The following is a 23238-nucleotide window of genomic DNA, read 5'->3' as shown; positions in this document are numbered from 1 at the left end:
TTCGAGACGATTAATTTCTTTGTTGCCGCGTCTCGTTGCCATTTTTAAATTTTCGAAACTTTCCATCCGACCCTCGCTCACCGGAATAGATATCGAGCTCGGTGCGCCCCTTTTTATCACACCGAATTTTATAAATAAATTGTGATTCATACGAAAGAGGAAGGGCATTCTCAACGAACGCTCGGAACCCTAATCGCAACGCTGCGCACTACCGGGTCGCTTTAAGAATCGCTGCACGCGCAGCCGGAGTTATCGCGAAGCGAAAGACGCGCACGTTCCCGAGACCTTTGACTTAATAATAAAACCGGCGGCTAGCCAAGAAGCTTGGCGATCGATGGATCAAGGACCCTGATCCCTAGAAATCTCTACCGGCGCGCGTTTGTTTACGGGAAACGCGCGTACACCTTGTCGTCGCGCCGAGAGCAAGGTTGTAAGGTGGGAAAGCGCTCTCGGTTTAATTATAATCGGTCCTGCCCTTCGATAATCGATAACGTGAGCCGCGTTGGCGTTCGCAGGCCTGCCGCAACAACCTGGTCCAGCACCTGGATCATTTGCTATTCTACGGTGCCGACATGAACGCGCGTAACGCGTCCGGGAACACGCCGCTGCACGTTTGCGCAGTGAACAACACGGACGCGTCCTGCATCCGGCAGTTGCTGTTCCGGGGAGCGCAAAAGGATAGTCTGAATTACGCGAACCAGACGCCCTACCAAGTGGCAGTGATCGCCGGGAACATGGAGCTCGCCGAGGTCATCAAGAACTATCAGCCGGAGGAAGTCGGTGAGTGCTCGCGCGAAAGAGAGAGTCAGAGCGAATGAGTGAACTACGCCCGAGTTAGGCCAGCAACCGAGCTAGGCGAGAAAGAGGAAGGGTACGGAGGAGCGCTCATGCCGGTATCGCGACCAAACTGATCGAGCTTACCCACGAAAAGCTGATCGAGGCTCCACGATCTCTCAGAACCGTTCGATCGGTCAGCCGAAACGCTTCCAAACCCCTTGACTCGACGACCTATCGGTCCTCTTTGCTTCCAGACGCTCGACGCGTTCGCCATCGTCTCTATCGTGTCCCATTTAACATTATCGAGTACTAAAAGCGACTGCCGCGTGTTGCTTCGTAACAGCGACAAGATTATTCATCAATTTTATCATAATGTATGCTTGCGTTAACGCTGAATCTACCGCGACTTATGATGATTCTTCCTTAAGAAACCATTTAATAAACAACATCAATCGCGCTTACATTAGAAGAGAAATGATGAGAAATCTACGTGACTTCAATCTTTTCATTCTAACGAAGCAACACGCATCAGTCGCTTTCTGTCTTCGGTGAGTTTAGTGTTAAAATATTGACTCGTTTCCTACGAAAGAGTCTTTGCATTTTCGACAACTTTGAAGTAAAAACTGTGGAAACCGTCATTTTGACCGACTCGGTAGATTTAGTATTAAACTCGCGACTGCCTCTCTCTTCAGAACTATTTGCAATTCTTTCCTAGGCGAATGTATCTTCGGAAACTAGCATAGTAGCCTTACAATATGTTCGTCTTGGAAGCTCGTTCCTTCGGTGAACGTCCAGAATTTGTTTCGTATAGTTCGGCAAACGATCGCGCGACCCCTCGTTCCTCCGAAACAGCATAGTCAAGATGCAAACTGTTTCTAATTTTATCGGCTAGAGCGACACGGGCCGGAGACTGATGGCGACCGCGTCGAAAGAGTAATATGAACTTGAATCGTGGTGAATTGGAGCGATCGGGATCACGGTTTCACGGCGAAGATTAGGCGACCGGAACGGATCTCGGCCGAGAGTCGGTTCTATCGACCACCTTTCCGCTTATCAGATAAAGCTTGGATTTCGATCGATCGTTCGAGGATCTTTCGCTGCACGATTAGCCCAGCATGAGCATGCCTTGTAGCGAGCTTCGTCTTTTTGATTCCTCCACAATCAAGACACCGAGACGCTTTTGTAATCACGCTTTTGGTCTACGTAGCCGTAGAGTACTTTTGGAAACCCGGTCTGCTGGATTTTTTTCTTTTTGGTGTACATATTGTATCATGATCGTGTTCGTAACTGGTAAATTTTGTGCGTGTGGTATCTCTGTGTCCCGTGCTGTATGAACTATAAGTAAAGTGAATTGTAACCAGTCCGGTGGGTTTCTCCTTTTTGGTGGTGATGGTCTTGTGAGAACGTCGAGCAGCATCTTTTGTACGCGATTCACGCGGAGTAACGGCCGAGAAGTTTGACCGACTGCTTTTCATTTTGAGTAACCGATGATAACGTATCTATTTGGATCGTCGCCGAGCGACCTCGAGGCTGTTGTTGATGTCTCGATGATCTTTCGAAATCGTTCGCGCCTCCTACGAACCGATCGCGGCTCGATCGGTGATCGTATCGTCGTTGGACAGCGTCGACGTCGCTCGCGAAAGATGATTAGTAATGTTTGGTAGTTTCGATATATTGGCTCGTCCCATAAGCGAGGCTCCTCGGGCTTCTGGTTCCTCTATGGTCGACGAGCGATGCCGCTTATGTGATCAGCTAATAGTTTGTGAGTATACGTGTGCCGTCCTGGGTCAATGGAACCAGGTTCCAGCGGCTCGTCGCACAGTGCGGAACGATCTCCTGAAAACCTGGTCGAAAAGCTCGGTAATTTAAAGCGTTTTTCGTGCTCTACGTTCAAGGAAAATAGAGACTTTACAACACCGCACGCTGGTACACGTGGAAATCGAATCGCTGCAGCAATTAACCCTTAAATTAATGAATTAATGCAGATCGTTATTCTAACAGAAGGTTTTCTAAAAGCGATAACCAGATCTCTGTATAATTCTTGACTATTAACAGATCCATTTCGCAGAACATTTCCGATGCTTATTTTCACTGAACGTTTTGTGAACCGTCGCGCACACCGACGACGCTTGGATCGCGATCAAGCTGCGGACTGCAGATTTTGGCCAGGTGCGGAAACGTTTTGGGCACGGTGCGTCGACGGCAGGTTTGGCGATATCACTGGTGCACATGCTATGTCTAAACGGGAGTACGAAGACCGTCGAGGCACATTGTATCGTACAAAACGGATACAAGCAACCGTGATGAATGCGTGATTAAAAAGATATTAACCACTTTCCGGGCGTGCTTCTCACCGCTTTCTTGTACAGTGACCGACGAAACGCGTCGTTGTTCCGATCCGTCGTTGTTCTATCGACCCGTGAACCGAACGATCACGCACACGACCGCCGCGGCACCGTGTAACGTTTGTGCGCGCGTGGTTCTGCGTGTGTCTGCGTGCGTCCGTGCGTGATTAGATGCGTACGTCGACGGCTAATGCGAGTCTCTGTTTCGGAAAAGTCCTGCGGCGATCTTCGCATCCGTGAAACGCCGCGCCAGAACCTCGAACGTTGAACGGACGTCGATATCGCCGCCCCCCGAGAACCATCCGATTCTCTGTCGATCGAGCAAACACGGAGTCGTACACCTGTCGCACTGGACCAAAACGGTCCGTGCTTCTTGAATTTCAGCCACCGGCTGCCGAGGTTCGGTCCCAGAGATACAGAGTTTTACAAATTTTCAGCTCGCGAAGTTTCGGTGCCAAAAGTTTTTAAAAGAGTCGAGTTTCCTGTTTGATGTTTTTGGTATTTCCGGACTGGGGACTTGTACCGAAATGTAAAATATCTGTATCATCCCGGTATTTTCGGTTGTATACCTTGAAAACCTTTATATAGAACGAAGTACAAATATACCGGTGATGACGTCGTACCGGTATATAAAAATATTGGCATATTTTCAAATTTCATTAGAATTTCCAGTGTATTTTTAAGCACGGATCTAGATCCAGTTATTTCACTATCGATGTTACGTTAGCAGATACTGAAACTGATATGCAGTACCACAATTGCTATGATACCGAAGTCAGGATAATTAAAAGCATATTTATGATAATATACAAATGTATGTACTATGTTTACGAATCTGGAAAGAATACGGAAGGAATATATTACAGCCTACAATAGTTGACGTATCTCAAACGTGCAATGTTCTTTGCACTTTGATAGCGAAACATTATATCCTTTCTTGCGACTGCAGTTGCGCGATACTGAATTATACTAAGTTATAATGATATTTTTATACATATAGACTATTATGTCAACATCAGTATATTTAAAATCAATGAGGCTTTGTTGAACGCATTATTGAAATCGATCATCCGCCATGACTTCAAAAGGAAAACTGAAAAGATATATTTCGGTATTATATCAATTTCGGAACAGCCTTATTAGTGCAATGCCGGTATCAAACTCATGTCGGTTTTAACTCTATGGTTCGGACGCAAGTATGAAGTAAATATAAAAATGCAAATTTGCTTCCACAAGATTCCAAACTGGCTAGAAAATGTAGATGAAGAACTATAATTGAGATACGCCGGGAAATACCTCGGCGGTTGTGGGTCGAGCAGAGACATTTTTCGTCGGAAAACAGTCGAAAATAAAATCTAATCAAATTCGGAAGCTTTCGCAATCGTCAGACTATTCCTCGAAAGGAAATATCACGAAAATCCATCCGCGAAGCTATCTCGCCGAGTGAACCACTCGAAAACGACCGGAAACGCGCTCCGTGTTTGTTCCACGGACAGTCTGCTCGAAGCGAGGCACACACCGTTGTGTCTCGAGTCTGAACATCGGAGAATGTAGTCCCACCTCGAATTGGATCGATGTACCAAGATTGGTAACCCGGTTAACCCGCAACACTGCGAGTTATCACAATTTTTCGTCTCTCAGAGATGCATCGATCTCCGACCGAGACCCTAAAAGTCAAGTGGACAGAGTAATTTTTCCACGCACGCGTCGGTCTATTGCTACCCAAGAAATTGCTATTTTGGATGACGATGTAGGTCCAGGAGTTGCCCAAGCGTTTGATCGGTTCAAATTGACTCGAACAAATTGCTATTCTGGGTCAAGATAGATCCAGGTCCCAAGGGTTAACCGGGCGTTTGATCGGTTAGAGAATGAGAGAGAGAGAGAGAGCGAGAGGGAGAGAGAGAGAGCGAGAAAGGGAAAAAGAGAGATAGGTAGATAGAGGGAGAGAATAGGATTCTCTGGGTGAGATTGGGGGCCCAGGTTGGATCGAACGAGACAAGTCGGTCCTCGGAGGACGCCTACTTGTAAGGCTAAGTAATCCTTTCTTTACTTAACCTTGCAACCCTCGATTTTCCAGTACCGTTTAAAGGGCCGCCACGCTACAACCCGAAACGACGGTCGGTGGCGTTCGCCGGCACCTCGACGATGACGACGAGCTGCTCGGCCAGTAACTTGGGCACGCTGACCAGGATACCGTCCGCGGAGCAACAGCACGGCTCCTCGTTGGTCGGAGTCGGCGGGGTCGGGTCTGCCGGCGGCAGCCTGACCAGAACGATCTCGGTGGAGCAGTACACGACGACCGGCGTCAGCGCGGTCACGAGAGTACCGTCCGCGGAGCAATACGCGGCCGGCACCTTGACCAGAGTACCGTCCACGGAACAACAGTATCCATCCACCGGCGCCCTGAACAGAGTACCGTCCGGCGAGCAATACGCGAGCCCGAGCCCGATTCCGCTCCCGATCGCGACCGCGACCGGCACCCTCGCCAGGATATCCTCCTCGTCCTCGTCTTCATCGTCCTCCTCGTCCTCGTCCTCGTCGTCCTCGTCGGCCGGAGAGCAATACTCCGCGGCGACCGGCACGCTCACCAGAGTACCGTCCACCGAGCAATACCCGACAACCGGTACGCTAACCAGAGTGCCGTCCACCGAGCAGTACCCGAGCAGGACCATTCTGTCCTGCTCCGGCGAGCAGTACGCCGGCACGACCGGTATCGCGAGGTCCGCGAAGGACTCGCACTTAGCCGCCATCGGCCGAGTACCGTCCATCGAAGCGACCCGAACAGAGCTACAGAGAATACCGTCCTCCGAGCAGCACGTACCCGCCAGATCGGCCGACCAGAACGGCCATCGGATCCCGTCGGACTACCAGAGCCCCAATTCCATGAGGGACCCGAACGCGAGGTAAGCATAAACTGTCTTTGCGACACCCTGTCTCTAACGACACTCGGCTCTGCCACCCCGCCGATCGCGACGGCATCGAATACCCTAAATACCGATCAATCTCGCTGGTCTAACCCGTTCAAGGTGCACACCGTGTTCGCTCGACTACCACCTGCCACCTTCTCTCCTAAACGATGAATAGAAAGACATATCCGACGAAGGAGGGACAAGAACAGAGTTTTCACGTTTGCAATATTTTCTTAAAGAAGACCGTAGTGGACCGTGTCCGGAGTAGTTAGTTCCTTCTTCCTCATTCTTCGCGGGCACTTATCGTTTACGAGAGACGTGCTGGCTGGCAGCTGCGGACACCCTGTGCATCGGATCGTTTGACTTTGTCGCGCGCTGTTTGATCCATCTTGCCGAGGATTCCGGGCGAGAGTCGCACCCTCTTCGACTTCGAGTCTCCCCGTGTTCGTCTCGTGCGGCGGCTAGGCCCATCGGAGGCACCAAGACGCAACCGACACTGGATTCGCAGAAAAACACAGTTTTGGAGAGCCATTAATCTAGTCCGATAGGGATGATGCTGGACCTAGGAGTAGGCATGGTTGCCTATGAGGTCGTTGAAAACGTCCCGAGGGTTAACTGGGACCGATCAAACGACGATTGTACCGCGAGCATACTTCAACGCGACGTTATAGCGATGCAGCAGACGCATTTCCAAAAGATTTTGGGGAACCTTCTCAAAGCTTCTCGAACCAGGACCCGAAAAGTTTCATAGAAATTTTCTCATACAATTTAATTGATTTTCTACGCTTCGCTGTATCATCCGCGCGAAGTATGCTCGATCCATGGCTGCGTCCTCGGTTCTCCGTTGGGTCAGACGCGGCCCGAGCGGACCACGAGACTTTTTGCTCGAGAGGGCGCGCTCGGCTGTCGGCCGGCATCCTCGTTCGACCAGATCGCGGGAAATTCGTCTTCCGTGAAACGTGTTTGGGACCGAACCGGCCGCGTTGAAGCAAAGACAATTTACGCTGATCTCGTGAGATTTGTCGAGCAACCAGGTCGAACACGCGCGGTTCGACGATCTATACGCGTTCCGCTCCCATTTCAAGATTACCAGCCGCCACCGCCGCGGAGAACTATCAGAACATAAGAATGGAGGGGCTGACGAGGCTGCAAGAACACCGGCTCGAGCTGCAACAGCGTCTCGACATGCACAGAACGATGGAGATGCCGCCGTCGCCGTCGCCGAGCAGCAGAAGTCTAGCTCCTTTCAGCTCGGCTAGCTCGAGCCTGTCCGAAGGCAGCAATCAACCGTCCGGCGAAGATTCCGCCAGCATCGTCACAGGTATAGAAAACAGGTTTATTTTCTACAAATTTGCCTCTCTCCTCCGGCAGGAGAGAGAACGAACGAAAGAAAAAAAAAAAGCGAGAAAAAGAGAGAGAGAAAGAGGGAGAGAGAGAGAGAGAGAGAGAAGAGACGCTGAAGAGAGCAACGCTCCACCGAAGATCCTCGGGATCTCCTCGCGCGTTTCGTAATCGCGGAGGACGAAATTGACGGATAATGAGAGAGAGAGGGAGAGAGAGAGCAACAGAGAGAAAGAGTATTTGCGTGTTTGGCATGAGACTCGTACGTCGAAACCATCACCATCAGAAACTATACGCGGGAGAAGCCAGGCCAACCTTCGCGCGAACCTTCGCGGCCTCTTACCGATATCCGCTATCATATCCGTAGCTGTCTTAGCGGATGCAACATCAGCAACCTAGAACCAGTTCTCCCGGCCGAATCTCGGAGACGGCGGGCACCTATTCCATTGTTTTCCGTTGCTTCGTTAGCGTTAGGGTGTAGCCTTTTGCCCCGTTGAGAATCTAGCGTTGCATGACGTTCATCGCTCTAAGACGATACAAAAGTCCGCAATCCTCGCAATAACGCGTGCAGACGCGACGGCGATACACCTGTCTCAGGCCTGCGTTCCGTGAATTTCTAGACAAGAGTCTCGGCGACACAGCCTCCGACGTGATCAGCGACAGTTCCGGCGTCGGAACCTCGCAGTCCGACACGACCAACTCGCTCTCGATCCCCGGGACCACCGTCGTTTGCGTCGAGAGCTACAACAGCGGGATCCTGGGCCACCTGAGCATCAATCAAGGGGACATCCTCGAAGGTACTGCGATCCGAACGATCGATCCGTCCGACGCGACGCGACGCGGCGCTCCTCCGCTTCCCACCGTCCCTGACAGAAAGTGTTCGATTCTCTTTGTTCCACGTTATGGCACACGTTGTTCGGAAACCTTTTAGCTATCAAGGAAAACAACGCGTTAACCGGATGAACAGCTGTTTGTGTCGGTAGGTATTAGCAGGGTATCGAAGCGAAACGATTCGGTGAAGCGATTCACAACGAGCGAAACGGTACTCTGTAGTGTTCGCAAGACGGAGCTGTTCAGAAAATCTGGGACAGAGACCGTGACAACAAAGGGAGTATACGAAAAATCACTGTACCGTCCACTGGAATGCGAACATGTGAACGTTGTAAAAGAGTTTCTGGAAAAGCTTCCTCGAAAGGTGATCGCTTGCCCCTCATTGTTCTGTAAATGTAACACGAGTAAGCGTTCGTTCTCATTCATCTCATAGCGTTTATGTGAGCACAACGATTATCATTCTACATCATTCGCTACGTGTTTGTCCAAAACGCACAGGCTCCGATTCGATCGGAAACTTTCTTGCCAGGGTCGGTGTTGAGTTTGAGCGCAGCGCCCCTCGGTTCTCCTCGTGTTTCTGTTCCGTAGGCACGTTCCCCGGTGTTAAATGTTCTGTGATGGCGACGGTGTCGTCTCTCTTTCTTGATTTTGAACAGTGACGGGCGCCACCGACTGCGGCCTGCTCGAGGGTGTCCTCCGGGGACAGGGCACGGGCCTGTTCCCCGCGCACTGCGTGCAGGAAGTCAGGCTGCGACACACCAACATCCCGTTGGGCCCGCAGCCGGCCAGCCAAGGACGGAACAGGGTGCTGGGCCGCAGAGAGTCGCAGCATAAGTATTTCGCGACCGCTCCCAGGCTGAAGAAACCGTGAGTCCACATACAGAAATCTTCGATAACGCTCAATTTGTTTGAAATATTCACCGAAACGCTGCCCATCGGATCGAAAAGATGATATATATATACTACCAAAAAATACAAATGCAGACTAAATGATTCACAGTCGATGCAGGCTGAAGCTACCTAACGTTTGTACCAAAATATATTCCTTGCTTTCATGTCTCGAGGACGAAGTTAAATGCTTCAGTGGAGCTCGGACAATGCCATAAAAATATTTGTTTTAATTATTCAAGATCGCGGACAGAGGAAACTTGTAAGATTTGAAGTATGAAAGTAAAACACGTTTAATCTTTTGCACTCGAGTGGTGACTCTGAGGCGTCGCTGAAAGTTGCTACACTATTTTCAAAAGAATTTTCACGTTATTCAATTTGTCTGCATTCGATAAATTGTCAGATGACAGAAAAGTCTTATATAAGCGTACGCATACAATTTCATATGTACCAAATGAAATCAGCATACCAAACGGAAATAGCGTAGGTTGAAACAATTCTTCTCTTCGTATTAGAATTAAAACAGTCTCGAGTGCAAAGGCTTAATCACGAGTGAGATTTGTAGTAAGCATACTATGATCCTGCAATATTATCGTATGTTTCAATCTTTCACGTTATCTCTGTCCGAAACCTCGATCGACCTTGAATAATTATGTTCACTGAATTCCTAATAAAAAGGATCATCGTCATAGGTGCTTGAAAAAGGATGGTCTCCTTTAATAAAACGAAGGTGTCACCTCGATATCTCTAAGTCTTTGCGTACAGCATTTTTCAAAGTACAGTAATGTCTCTCTAATTGACGCTCAGATTGTGCACAAAAATGGACTATTTGGGAAGAGGAAATACCATTATTCGAGCCTTGCAACTCGCTTTTATAGTTGTTGACAATTGATAACCATAAAAAAACGAGCCACGAGGCTCGAACAATCGTATCTCCTTTTCCAAAATTGTCCATTTTTGTGGACAATCTGAGCGTCGATTAGAGAGACATTACTGTATTGACCTGAACAATGTATCCTGATCTTTTGTTATGTACACGATCGGATTGCATGCTTGCTGCTACTGACATAAGACATTTAGTCGCGATGTCGTTAATTTTGACGACATTCGCTTGCAAAGAGCTAGAAGGTATAACGTGAAAATAAATTGATTCGAGCCATTCGACATTGAGAGAGAAGACATTTAACGTATCTTTAAAACCAACAGAGATACTGGAGATGGGACCGTTAGGTGCCTCGCCCTGTATGCAAACTCCGGCCGTAATCCCTTCGATTTCGTATTTGTTTTACGGCTTCGAGCTCGCCGTCGGGGAATCGTTACGCGATGCGTCCGTGACAGTCGTAACCGTAGAAATTTCAACCTAATCGAGCGACTGCTAATTTCCTGGAGCATCGTTGCCCCGAGTGGTAACGGAAAGGATGCGCGGCCGTTTATGCGCCGCGGCGGTGTAACACCGTTATTCAATTTAACGACGCGATTCCAGAGTGACGTCGGAGCCTCGCACCGTGGTACTGCACCGCTCGAGAAAAGGATTCGGGTTCGTGCTGCGAGGTGCCAAGGCGACCTCGCCTTTGATGGAGCTGACGCCGTCGGCCAGGTACCCCGCCTTACAGTACCTGGACGACGTCGATCAAGGAGGAGTGGCCGATCTGGCTGGTCTCCGGAAAGGAGACTTCCTCATTCAGGTACGCCAGCTCGATCCTCTCTTCTTCCAATTTAGCAACAAACACGATATAGAATCGCGCGACTATTTTCATTCCTGTCGCAGATCAACGGCGAGGACGTGACAACGGCTTCCCACGAGCACGTGGTCGATCTGATCCGAAAGTCCGGCGAGCTGGTCAGGATGACCGTGGTCTCGCCGGTGATCAGCCTACCGAATTCGCAATCGGCAGCCATTTTGCCAACTAGTCAACCCATTCAAAGACAGTACGCGACTCTGCCGCGTAAGGGTAACAACAACGTGGTGATCGGCGGCACCCTCGGCAGATCACCCGCACCCATGCCTCCCCGAAGAGATCCGAAGACAACCTTGAGCGTTGGACGGGCGCGAGCTAGATCGATGGTCGCGGGTTTAGGTACGAAGCGCACCTACTCTCGATTCAAAAAATCGACGTTGTTCACAGGATTCCAATGTGACTGTCACAAGTGCGTTAGGCTAACTTTTGGTAGCTGAATTGACGGTCCGCGAAACATTTAGCGTTCTTTGCTGTTACGTTCGATGGTAGTATAGGTCTCTTTGTATCTGTTTGAATCTGAGGATCTTGAGTCTACGTCCATGAAAATTTGATACCGATAAGAATCGTCAAATTCTAATAGATATGGAGGGGGTCACTCGATGTAGCATCAAAAGAGGAAACAGGGACAGTAACAGTCTTCCAAATTCCAGCGACCAAGCAAAGCAGTAAATTTTCTCCAAATTGTCACTCAGTTTGTAAAGAGAACTACAATTTGGGAGAAGGATTATTCGAGCCTCGAGGCTCATTTTTATAGTTGTTGACAACCGGCGACTATGAAAACGAGCCGCGAGCCTCCAATAATCGTATCTCCGCCTCCCAAATTGTCTATTTCTGTTTACATGCCGAGGGACAATTGGAGAGAATTTACGTAGGGTTGAACCCTCATAGTACCGAACAATGATATATCCTTGCTGACTGCATCTGAGAAAAATTGATTCCTTAATATTTCTAACAAATTAAACTTTTATTTCTTATTGTGCTCAGTTATGAATTTTGAGACCTTACCAAATTACTTGGTACTTGAGACCTTACTTACAAATAAAGCAGTTCTGTGCGGTACTATTATTATAGGTACTATTATATATTACCCTTATAAAGGGTAAATGAAATGTCTGCTCATCCTGTGATACGATTGCGTGCAAACGGGATTTCGTTGAAGCAGAATTGTTGTGACTGCAGAGGGCGGCGGCGAGAGGGACGACCGAGACGAGATCACGTCGACCGGGGCGAAGTCGAGCAGCGCGGAGTCGATACACCTTCCTCAGCAGCCGTCGACCGGGCCGAACACCGGTCAGAACACGCCTGTGCAGCCTAGAACGGCCAGCATCCGGTCACGGCCGACCTCCAGCAGGATCACTGCCGCGGAACTGGAGGTACCGAGAGAGAGGCACGAAGCACGGATCGGTTGCTCGATCGTGAACCACGCGCTTCTTGTTCCTCCTTTGAATGGCAACTGCACGAACGACACACACACCGAGGCTTCAAGCTTTGTCCTTACTTTCTTCCAGGAACTATTTCAGCGGCAGCAAGGTAGCGCCAGTGGTCAGTACAGCTCGTCCATGATGAGCTCTCACTTTCAGACTGGTCAAGCTACCAAGTCGCATCCATCCTCGCCTGCTAAGACCGGCAGGGTATACGCGAGCGTAGCGGAAATGAAACGCAAAGGCAAAGTAAGAGCACAAGAAAACACTCACGTTCACAATCACATGTACACCCATGCTCGAGATGCTCGATCATCTACGTGTACCCCTACTTCTCTTATCTCCGTCTTTTGATCTGCCTGCAATTAGATGATATACGGCGACCCGGTCGCCACCGTATCCGCAGGATTCGAGCGTAGATTGGTGTGATAGCTGTAGAGTTTGGGCCAACTTTACCGATTACTTTTTCTATTTTTTTTTTTTTGTTGGTTTTACTCATTATTTCTCTGGGTAGACTGTGGCTATTTGGGTCGGGCTTCCCTCGCTCGGCGCTTCTGTCGATTATCCACCTTTGGCCTGGTTCGATTTTATCGATAACCGTCCTCGAGAGTTCTACCGAGTTTTCCAGCGGTAACTGTGCTGCGGACATTTATGCGATTTCGCGTGACACCGTGGACGATCATCGAAGAGAGACCCTTCGATTCGGACGCTTGATCTCGTCCGCGAGCCATCCGCGAATTATTCGGCTACATTGAAAAATGAATCGCTAAGAGAAAAGGATACTTTTTGTTTTACTTTACTACCTCTTAATACGTCACCCTAAAAATGTTATTCTTTAGAAAATGTTGAACGAAGAGCTTGCGACGAAACTCGTGCGGTCCCCGTAATTTCACGACGAAAGGAACCCGGTTGAAAAATTTGTTTTCGAATTAACGTTTTCGAATGTGATCGAAGCGTTGTGAAGAAGCATAAAGATCCGCGGGTCTAACAATGAATATAGCTCCGCGACGATGCATGCTCCGAGGTGACGGTGGCTGTTTTCACGCATGTGTGTTGTAGTTTTCTCGCAAGCCGGCACGAGTGTACGGCAAGGGGCGTTCCTGGTACGAGAGAGACAACGAGGACGACTTATATTACTGATCGAAAATACTTTGTTTCTAGCGCGTCCGTGACTTGCATGATTCCAGGTGACTAAGTCATTTGCTAATGAAAATCCGATGCTCGAAAGGGCATCGGGTATCTCACCTTCGGCTTTATGAACACGCCTCGCAGAAACTAACGATGTGTATTCGTGTAACGAACAATCAAATTACTTTGCTTTCGCTTTTTTTTTGCGTGACCGTGCCTGTTTCCCACCCGCACCCGCACCCTCGTCTTGCAATCTCACGGGCATTTCGGGTCTTGCACCTGGCCGTTCGTCTTCTCGAAAGCTGGAATACTCCAAAGCTTTCGTCTTAGGGACCGTGTAACGTAGATTCCTACGCCTGCTGCGGCTCAAGGGCGAATCTACACCTGGAAGGATCGAGCCACCCAGTTCGTTCGATGTATTTCTTAAGAACATAAGAATTAGAAATAAGCCTTTCCAATTTTTCTCTCAAAATATTTGGCTGCTCTTCGAACAAACAGCACGTCCGATGTTCGTTCGTGTATAAAATCGCGTTTCGGCCCTTCCCGGTGTGTACAGCCCTTTAAAATAACGGGACTCCATTCTCTTTCAACGAGTCCCAGTCTTTCGTAATTACACGCGGTTTAGAAGAATGTATTTCTAGACATTAATGCGAGCGTTGGTATTGGTACGTGATGGTGAATCAGAATGTGTTACTACACGTACACCGTCATAGTTGTTTTACAAGCCTACCTGAACCGTGTCGGCGTCGAGGTGTTCGGTTGAGTCACGAATAACTTCCGCTTTCCATTTTCAATTAATGTCGGTCGAAGATGCCGCGTTTTTCTATGAACCTACCATATTTATCTATGTATATTGCTACGCGTCGAAAAGCTGTAGAAATGAACTGAAATATTTAATTAGTTCTTCTTCTCAATCGCCATCGTTTGTGACTCAATCGCCCGGCCATCGTTCTGTCGAGTACCGTCAAAGTTAATTAACACGTTCACTGCCGGTACTACTAATATAATCGACATTAGTATTTCGTCAAGTGTAACGACGATTCAATTTTAACGTGCAGCAGATTTTTCGATTTTTTTTTTAGAGATGACGATTATTCGGCAGCGAACGAGTTAACAGTTAACAGTACCTTTTCGTTCTTCTATAAAGACCTAGGTAAAGGGATGATAGCGTTCAAGATAGTTCGCTTTTTTCTACCGCTTCTCGTATCGATCGTCGTGTACAATGGTAGTGCTATGCGTCGAGCTGTTGTCTTCGTGAACGCTGACCGTCACGCTGGCCCGGTGCAATCCTATTCAACCGACGGTCTATTTCCAGTCAAACTCGAGAGTACGTTTCTTCGGGGGATTGGGCGGCGGTTCCGACCTTCACAGAGATTTCCATAGCACTCCGGACCTGAACGTGCAGGTGCAGTCGTCCATACTGGCTCCGAAGGGGCACAGGAGCCAGGAGGACGTGAACGCGATGAACGGCAGAAACGGACTTCCACCTCCGAACCATCCTCCGCCACCACCGCCGGTTGGCCAGGTCGTTAAGGTGAACGTGGGCGCGAACGTGCCGGACGTTGTTACGCCGGCTTCAGTCTACGACAACATGGCCCACATACAGCAAGTCAAAGGTACGTGCGCTCCACACGCGAATACTGCTTCATTTAGGTCGTGTCAATGTTTCTTTGTTGTCTACTTTCGTCCTCCCTCCTTTATCGCTCTCCTCAGCGTTTTGCTTTCCCGAGCTCCTTTCTTCCACGACCTTCACCGCACTCCTCTCGTACCTCGTTCTTTCATTGCAATGCATGATCTAAACTTTCTTCTTTCTTTCCAATACCGTTTTCTCCTCGCTTCGTTCCCACATCCGAATATAGCAATCGTGCGCCATTCTTCCGACCTCGTTCTTCATTCCGAACACCTTAGATCAACACTGAATCTACCGAGCACTAGAGACGTTTGACACTTCGTGAAAATTACATGCCTGAATTCCCTTAGGCATCTTGCTATTTTTATCATAACGTACGTTCGAATTACGATATTTATTAATTTATTATTTTAAACTTAACCCTTTGCACTCGAAGCCATTTTAACCGTAAATCTAAATTAATATTTCCGACTTATGGTATTTCCATTTTATGCGACAAAGTGCATTTTGTGCATACGAAATTGAGTCTTGTGACTCGTACAACAGATAGACTTTTAACAATTTTTTACACCTAAACTTTGATAATATAAAAATTATCTTGGAACGCGATGTAACAGTTTTACTGGTGCCTCAGAGTCCCTACTCGAGTGCAAAGGTTTAAATTTATTATTTCACAAATCGTTTTAAAAGAAGAAACGTTGATCGGGTTATTCCGACCGGCGCGGTAGGTTCAGCGTCGAACAATACCTCGGTTAATTCGTCTGCTTAATTCGTCACCGATAAAACTGGCAATCGCCGTTTCCAGAGCTGGCAGCGGCGACGGCGGACGGTGGGTACGGAGTGATGTCGAGCTTCCGGCCGTCGAACAGCGCGAAGCTGTACGCCTCGCCGGAGGACATGAAGACGGTGGGCTACCGTTCGCGCAGCCTTCCGGCTCACACGACCCGGTGCCACGTGAGGAAGTCGCACAGCCTGCGCACCCCGAACAACACTACGTTCAAGCCGCTGAACAACCAACAGGCGGCGAACAACCAGGTAGCGAGCAACAACCAGGTGAACAGCAGCCAGTCGGCGAACAACCAGTACGCGCAGCCGTTGAAGACGAACCGAAGCCACAGCACGGCCGGGATCCGGGAGCGGAAGAAGAAGGGCGTGGCGACGAGCGCCTCGATCACGAACCTGTCGTCGCTCTCGAACAACGGCACCGGGACGAACGTGCCGGCCGCAGCGCCGCCGATCCCGGAGCCGGACTACAGCCTGTCGGAGTCGGAGAACGACGAGGGCGAGGAGGAGACCGACGACGACGGCGAGTCGGAGATCGCGAAGGAGCTGGAGAAGGCCGCGGCGAGGGAGAAGCTGGAGTCGACCAGGGAGACGTCGGGCAACTCGAACACGTCGGGCTCGAGCTCGTCGGGCAGCAGCTCGCTGCCGCACTCGTTCAGCGTCGACGAGATCCAGAAGGTCCGGACGCAGCTGAAGTCGTCCAAGAGTCATCCGAACGACTTCTTGCTGCAGCAGACCGGATCGCTGGCCGAGGACGGCGACAACAGTTCCAGCGGCGTCAGCTCCGACCAAGATGTCCCCGTGGGTCCTCCGACGGGCTTCGACGACACGGCGGCGAGGAATCTGGCGAACGAGACCCAACAGCACCCGACCACGGTGCTGACGGTCACCGGCTCCGACAAGGAGCCGAACCCGAAGAGGACCAGCTACGGCGGCAGCGGACTGCTGACCAGACACGCGGTCAGCCTCGCCCAGCTGCCGCCCCCGATCGAAGCGGACGCCGAGGAGCAGAGCAACGACTTGTTCGTGCCGCCCCCGCCCGAGTTCAACGCTGGCACCTCCGCCGGAAACGCGGACGAGATCGTGTTCGCGCCGCCGCCGCAGTTCTGCGACAACAAACAGCAGTCGCCGCAACCGCCGCAACAGCAACAGCAACAGCAGAATCGCGTTAAGATCATCGGAGCGATACCGAAAGTTACCAACAGCCAGGTGAAGGCTTCCGGCGGACGGTTGCACAACCAGTGAACGATCCCGGCCGGCCGACTGTCGCCGAGACACACGGTGGTTCGAAGCGCGTGATCGTGCACCACGATCGCCAGAGTCAATTTAATCTCTCCGTATTTAACCCCCTCCTCCTCCAGGATCGACGCATCGCCCGGACTACGTACGGTCGCGTCTTCCTCCGTACGGTCGCGGCCGAGATTGTTCCGCTAGCGACGACCACGACGGGAACGCGTCGCATGGAACCTGCACAGTGCATCCGGATTATTCCCCGATTCAACCGGCATCTTTCTTCTCCGGATGCAACCTTGAAGATCTTGGATAGTCTTAGTTAACGCCTGGGAATATTGCCTCCGCCGGGATATTACTTAAAATCTCCGTAACATCGTTCTGGATCGAGACAACCCTTTAGTAAAAAGTTGACTAAAACGCAAAACTGCGAAATGTGTCGTCAGTCCTCGGATGACGGGTCCATTTTGTCCATGAACGCAGCTCCTGGTTGCTAATTCAAAACTACCTTCGGTTCGATCTGGTTTACGCGAAGTCTACGTTTTTACAAAAGTTGATGAACAACTGCCTAAAAGGAGCTAAGAATCGCCATTATCGTCCGCCATCCGAGGATTGGCAGAGAGGGTAGCATTAAGTTTGCGCAAACTTGACCAAACGATAAGGCGAAAATCATAGCGTCGACACGCGGCCGAAGTAAATTCTGTTCGGGAGATTTTCCGATGCACTGTGCACGCGCACACTCACACGTACACACCATACACACACGCAAGGCACACTCATGGACACACGCATACGTAGACAGGACACGCGGTACAGACACACAGGACTTTTGCAATCAATTTTTCACCGATAAAACGATAAAGCGTTCCCGTTTAGACCGCCGAAGGTGTTTTGTAAGGCGCGAAAACGCGCGACTTATCCGCGCGCGAATCGAGCGGCCGGATGCTCGCGTCGTTCGGTCGCAGGTCCGCGGTAGTGGAGCGTAATTATAACACTGTTCAGCAAATTTGAACTTTTTCTTTTGTGCTTCGATAATCAACGGGCGATTCTTGTAGGTTCTCTCACATGCGAGCCCGTTTTTCTCTAGAATCTCCAGCTTTATAAATTTGGTCCGCTTAAACAGTGAAAGTTCTACGAAAGCTTCCTGCGCAGCAGGATTTTGTAAATCTTGCTGCATGCGACTGTGATCCTCGAACTAAGATTATAAACATTCGAATATGTTTAAATCACGAGCTACATTTAATTTCGAAGCGACAGTCGAGGTTTCAGCTTTTAGAATTCTTTGCTCTTGGACCGTAATAAAGTATTATTTTATTTCTTTTGCTCAACGTTTCTATGAATTGTTTTCAATGCAACGATACACCTTCGAAGGAGAACAGTTTTCATCGCATATGGAAATCGACAAGACTCGCCTGTCGGTCGTCGGACCGCAAGGTAGGCGTTGGACAGTGTATTCAGCGAGTTTTTACCGTAAAACGTAGTAGAATACGAACCGCGCGAGGCCGCAGAGCACGATTAGTCGAAGAAGAAGAAGCCTCCCGGCAGCCGTCTCGTGGATTGGCCTAAGGGGTTGATCGGGAGGGGGATCCATAAGCGGCTCCGTAGCTCCTAATTAGAGAGAAGAGGTGTGAAAGTGCGATGTTCTTGTGCGTGCGCCGGGAACCCGGCTAGCGAGTGTGTAGCGCGTACCGGGTTTGTTTTTTCATGTTTCTATCGAGATACAGACGCGTGTTTAATACTTTTACACGTAACGATCCTTCCACCATCCCGAGAAGCCATCCGAAGAGTTTCCCCACAGCGGAGCAGATCACTGTTAACAGTTTGTCGACGTCTCCGATGCGCGCATCGAGATACCAAAACGCGATCGGAAGATCCACAGTTTGATCCTGCGACACGTTCCGTGCGTGTTCGAGAAATTCTGCAAAAGTTTGGCGAGATGATTTCCGGACGTGCCGAAGAACTTGAATAATTGTGATTATGTTGGAATGTGATTAAAGAATTTCGTCGATTTGGTATTTCGGGAATGCGACTCGATGCGAATCGAAGGTGCCGAGTGTCCCGATCGATTTCCGTTCGCCAGCAAAACGCGCGTGGTTCTGTTCGTTTCTCTCTCTCTCTCTCTCTCTCTCTCTCTCTCTCTCTCTGTCTCTGTCTCTTTCTAGCTCTATCTCTCGTGTCTAGACACTGCTCAAGAGCCTAATTACAAAGTTCTACTCGCAAAGTCATTAGAGATTGTTTCTAGTTTGTAATAACGAGTAAATAGCGCAACGACGAGTATGAATTTATCACTAAGCTCGTAATCGCGTTAATAGAGACGCACTGTACTACTACGTTAACGCACCAACATTATTCAGCTTGTAAGATAGAAATCGTATTCCTTCCATTTCGAGAATCGGGCTCCCGGGAGCCGCGAGACGCCCGCGCGATTCTCGCGAACGAACGCGACCGATTGCCGCGCGATCACGCGATTAATCAATCGCCGTCGCGTCCCGCCGCGACGCGGGGCCGCAAACACGCGCGTCCGTTCGCAACGATTTCGCGACCGCGAGAAGAAAAATTACAGATTCGTTTCCTGTCCCCTCCGCCCTTCCTCCTCGCAGTTCACCGGTACCGTGTTGATTTAATTCCTTTTGTATATAGTGTGACGTCGCGTCGACGATTTCTCTCTCGTGGACAAACGTCGACGACCGATCGAACGACGATGGACGGTCTCGCGACTCTCGGCGACAGTGCTACATACTGTATATACCGGAACACAACATTGCTATGTATTTGATTAATCTATAACGATGGGAACGATTTACTGTCGTCATCACATTTACGATCACCGCGATAGATTCTAAGCGATTCATCCATTTACGAAAAATAATTGAGAGAACACGACGTCCTTCCTGATTATTGTTTCTAAGCCTTTTCAAGTTTAAACGAACCGGCAAAACAGACAAGAGAACAGAAAAGATTAATGCATATTCATATACAGACACACAGCGAAGTAACGATAATTATATGCGACCGCCGCCGGTCGCGCGCCCGTCAACGAGCCGCGCGATCAGGGGTGAATAGTTTCCGAGTCGAGGGGAATCATATAAAGATAAGTATTGAATGTTCCTTAGATATTTTATTGTTTGTTTTACGATCGGTAGAACGCGGAGGATCGCCGCCGACGCGTGTGTATATCGGTTTCAAAGTAAGAAAGAAGAGAGGAACCACGGTGGAAGATGTGGAGAACGCTGGAGATGTGTAGTAGACTGCGATGGTTTAGAAGATGACGACGACGACGACGACGACGACGACGAAAGAGAACTTTGACGATCGACTGGTTGATTCGGGTCAGTAAAGCAATATTGTACGCATTACAACGGCTCGTGTAATAATAAACCGTTTCAGAATAGAATTCTATCTTTGTTTGCGATCTCGACGAATGGTCTCTCTATCTTGTATTGTCGCCAGATTATTATGCTGATTTACGCGTGCACGTTTCTTCCACGACGGAATGTGTTGCGCGTTATAGTTGCACTGTGCCGCACACAGAGTACCATAGGCGAGCGAGGAAAACGAGCGACGATACACCTATAGTTAAACTACATTCCTGCCAAAACTAATTATAGTAGCGTGTTAATGTATCAAAATTTGATGGGACAGCCGACGCTTGCACGCGTTTCAGATGAAAAACCGTTCCGTACACGCTCCGTAAACATCCGATCTCGATCTCTTAACAATCTATTTCTTCTCCACCGCTTTACTGAGTACTCGAAAATCCGACCGATCCGCGGAGCGGCCCAAACTACACGACGCTCGACCGAGTACTTCGACGACGTTTCGCTGAAATAAACGAACAGAAAACGCGGAACAACGTTTCCCGTTCGGATCTTAACTCTGTCCTTTGGATTCTTTTTGCCGAGTCCAGAATGGACGCTGTCCGACAGCTGTTTTACTTTCCGGTAATCAATGTTCTTGTAGATCTTGAAATTTACAGGAGTCGCTGATTATTTGAGTTCGATTTCTTTGAGAACCGCATTCGTTAAGGACGAAGATCCGAACGAACGGCAACGGCGGTTCGCATTGTTCGTTTATCAGTTGCCTCGTGTGCTTTGGGACGGCCCGCGTTGCGCGAATCTCAAAGACTTCGAAGCATTGTTCGACAAATAGTCCGATCTTGCGGCCGAGGAACGTTTGTCTCGGTTGAGAACGAGATAGTAGAATGTTTTATACCATATAGCTGGCTCCAAAAGAAACAAGTTTCGCGTAGCTGCACTTGCATTAATGATTTATTCCGGAACGAGGGCGCTATGCGTGACGTTCGCGACCGCAGAATGTAGAAGATTTCAAGTACCGGACGGAAACCGAGTGAATTTATAAAGTTAACACGATGGATAGCTTTCAATAAACCATTCGTTATCCAGATACAACGAATACGTTGCAACACTTTGAATTCTGGCTTTCGGTGTAGCAGACTTCTCTCGATTCTACGTTGTCGTGTAGAACAAATAATTCCTGCATTTTCTCTTTTTTCGTTTATTTATTTCCAAAAAGAGTTACAACCCGTCCCAGTCCCTTGAGTCGCTGTATTACGCGCGTTCACCACCATGTCAAAATGGTACACATCGTTGTTCGGAGGCGTCAAATGTAACTCATTGTCACTCGGATTGAACCTTTGAAATTTCAGGTTTAATTTTTGTTTTTCTTTTCTTTTTTTTTTTGTTTCGTTATTCTAAAACCTTGTACACATACACATACATACACACGTACGCATACATACATACATACATACATAGACAAACACACGTTTTAGTCATCGCTCGACGTTCAACGCATCTCCTTTCATTCTTAGTTACTATTATAGTATCATCATCCTGCGATTATCGTTAGTACCTTTTGTACTATAATTACTGTATCACGAGTTGCAAGATACGTGCAATTTTTCGACGATAAATAATAACCGATCATGTTCAAATAACTACGGCATAATTTACTCTACACAATTTGTAGTCCTTCCTTATCGTTTCAGGTTGCAAAGATCTGTTTCAAATGGCATTCAGTATAGCGCAAACAACGTTTTCTGAGCTTTAATTTAGACTCTTCGAAGTTCTAAAATACCCACAATAAAGCATGGAAGAATATTTTATTCAAACATCTTCATTTGAGCATTCGCTTGCTGTGCAATCAATCGCTATCTTCTAATTTCGATTGTGCTATTGCAATTATTTTTTAATCGCAATCAATCTATCATGAAGTTTATTCTTTCCGCTTCTGTTTGAGCCATTAAAAGTTCGACAAGTTCAACGGGAATGTATTGAAATATTATTTTTTATTGAAACCAAATTATTTTAAGTTTTGCGATAGCGCCAATTCGTGTGTTGACAAAACAACCAAACTGTTAGTCAAATTTATCGACAGAGAAAATATTGTCAAAAACCAGATGACGCAACTATATTATTCTAAATAAAATTTATAATTTTACACAGTCTAGCTGAATAATGACGATACAGACGAGGTATAAAAGACGACTTGACATCCAATGAATTATTTTGTTATCCAAAAATGGGACTTTGATATTTCAGAAATTTAAGCTTCTTAGCGAGAATCGAGTATTTTGTATACTTTATTTGTATTAAGACACGTTTTATGATTTGGAAGCTACAAGTTATACGACGTGCATATTCAAACGATGACAATGGTACTTACTTATATTTTAAACATTTTAATACAAATGCTAGATTCTACTCAAGTCTAGTCCTATTCTATACGGATCCTAAGTCTGTGTCTATAATCCGTATAGTAAACATTCAGAGTTATCATCTGTGGATAATTCTGGCGAATAGTTTGAGCGTTTGGCCGCTACGTATAGTGGCGCTATTCTTAAATTTTCGAGAGCAAATGATTCGTGCCGAAATTTACATGATCCTTTATGAGAATAACGGTAAGAATCATCTGTACTGTATATATGCCTCCTGAACATTTCTGTACCAACAAAATATTTTGTTTGCCCCTAAATAGACACATTTCACGCTACATTCCGGACATATATTTTCGTCACGAGAAGTTATAATGTAATTGTAGATAAATGTTCAATTATTGATTGAACAAGGCATGGGTTGATGCTGGATGTTTCTTTGAATATTTCTGAACCATCAAAATATTTGTTACTCGTTAAATTTTCCTGATGAAAAAGATTCAAATACGTAAAGAATGCTACAGAATGAAACAACCTCGATG

At 48.1% G+C, this 23238-nt stretch overlaps 1 protein-coding gene across 7 annotated transcripts in view; it reads left to right on the top strand.

The window, feature by feature from the left end:
* Prosap (SH3 and multiple ankyrin repeat domains prosap) overlaps positions 1-21979 on the top strand; it is a 310745-nt gene extending 288766 nt beyond the window's left edge. For 4 of the 7 annotated variants that reach the window (XM_076520098.1, XM_076520096.1, XM_076520097.1 and 1 more), the window contains 11 exons: positions 516-780; positions 5200-6025; positions 7117-7352; positions 7993-8169; positions 8860-9070; positions 10575-10776; positions 10860-11169; positions 12010-12203; positions 12339-12500; positions 14695-14995; positions 15815-21979. In XM_076520098.1, the coding sequence (XP_076376213.1) occupies positions 516-780; positions 5200-6025; positions 7117-7352; positions 7993-8169; positions 8860-9070; positions 10575-10776; positions 10860-11169; positions 12010-12203; positions 12339-12500; positions 14695-14995; positions 15815-17037 (4107 nt within the window). In that variant the 3' untranslated portion in view covers positions 17038-21979. The remainder of the gene's footprint in view (positions 1-515; positions 781-5199; positions 6026-7116; positions 7353-7992; positions 8170-8859; positions 9071-10574; positions 10777-10859; positions 11170-12009; positions 12204-12338; positions 12501-14694; positions 14996-15814) is intronic. The other 3 variants (XM_076520102.1, XM_076520101.1, XM_076520099.1) reach the window with 2 other exon arrangements.
* Positions 21980-23238: the final 1259 nt, after the last annotated feature.

The sequence above is a fragment of the Megalopta genalis genome, chromosome 3 (genome assembly GCF_051020955.1).
Source record: "Megalopta genalis isolate 19385.01 chromosome 3, iyMegGena1_principal, whole genome shotgun sequence".
In the NCBI taxonomy this organism is placed as follows: domain Eukaryota; kingdom Metazoa; phylum Arthropoda; class Insecta; order Hymenoptera; family Halictidae; genus Megalopta; species Megalopta genalis.
Note: the sequence above shows the minus strand (reverse complement) of the source record. Positions and strands in the feature narration are given on the sequence as shown.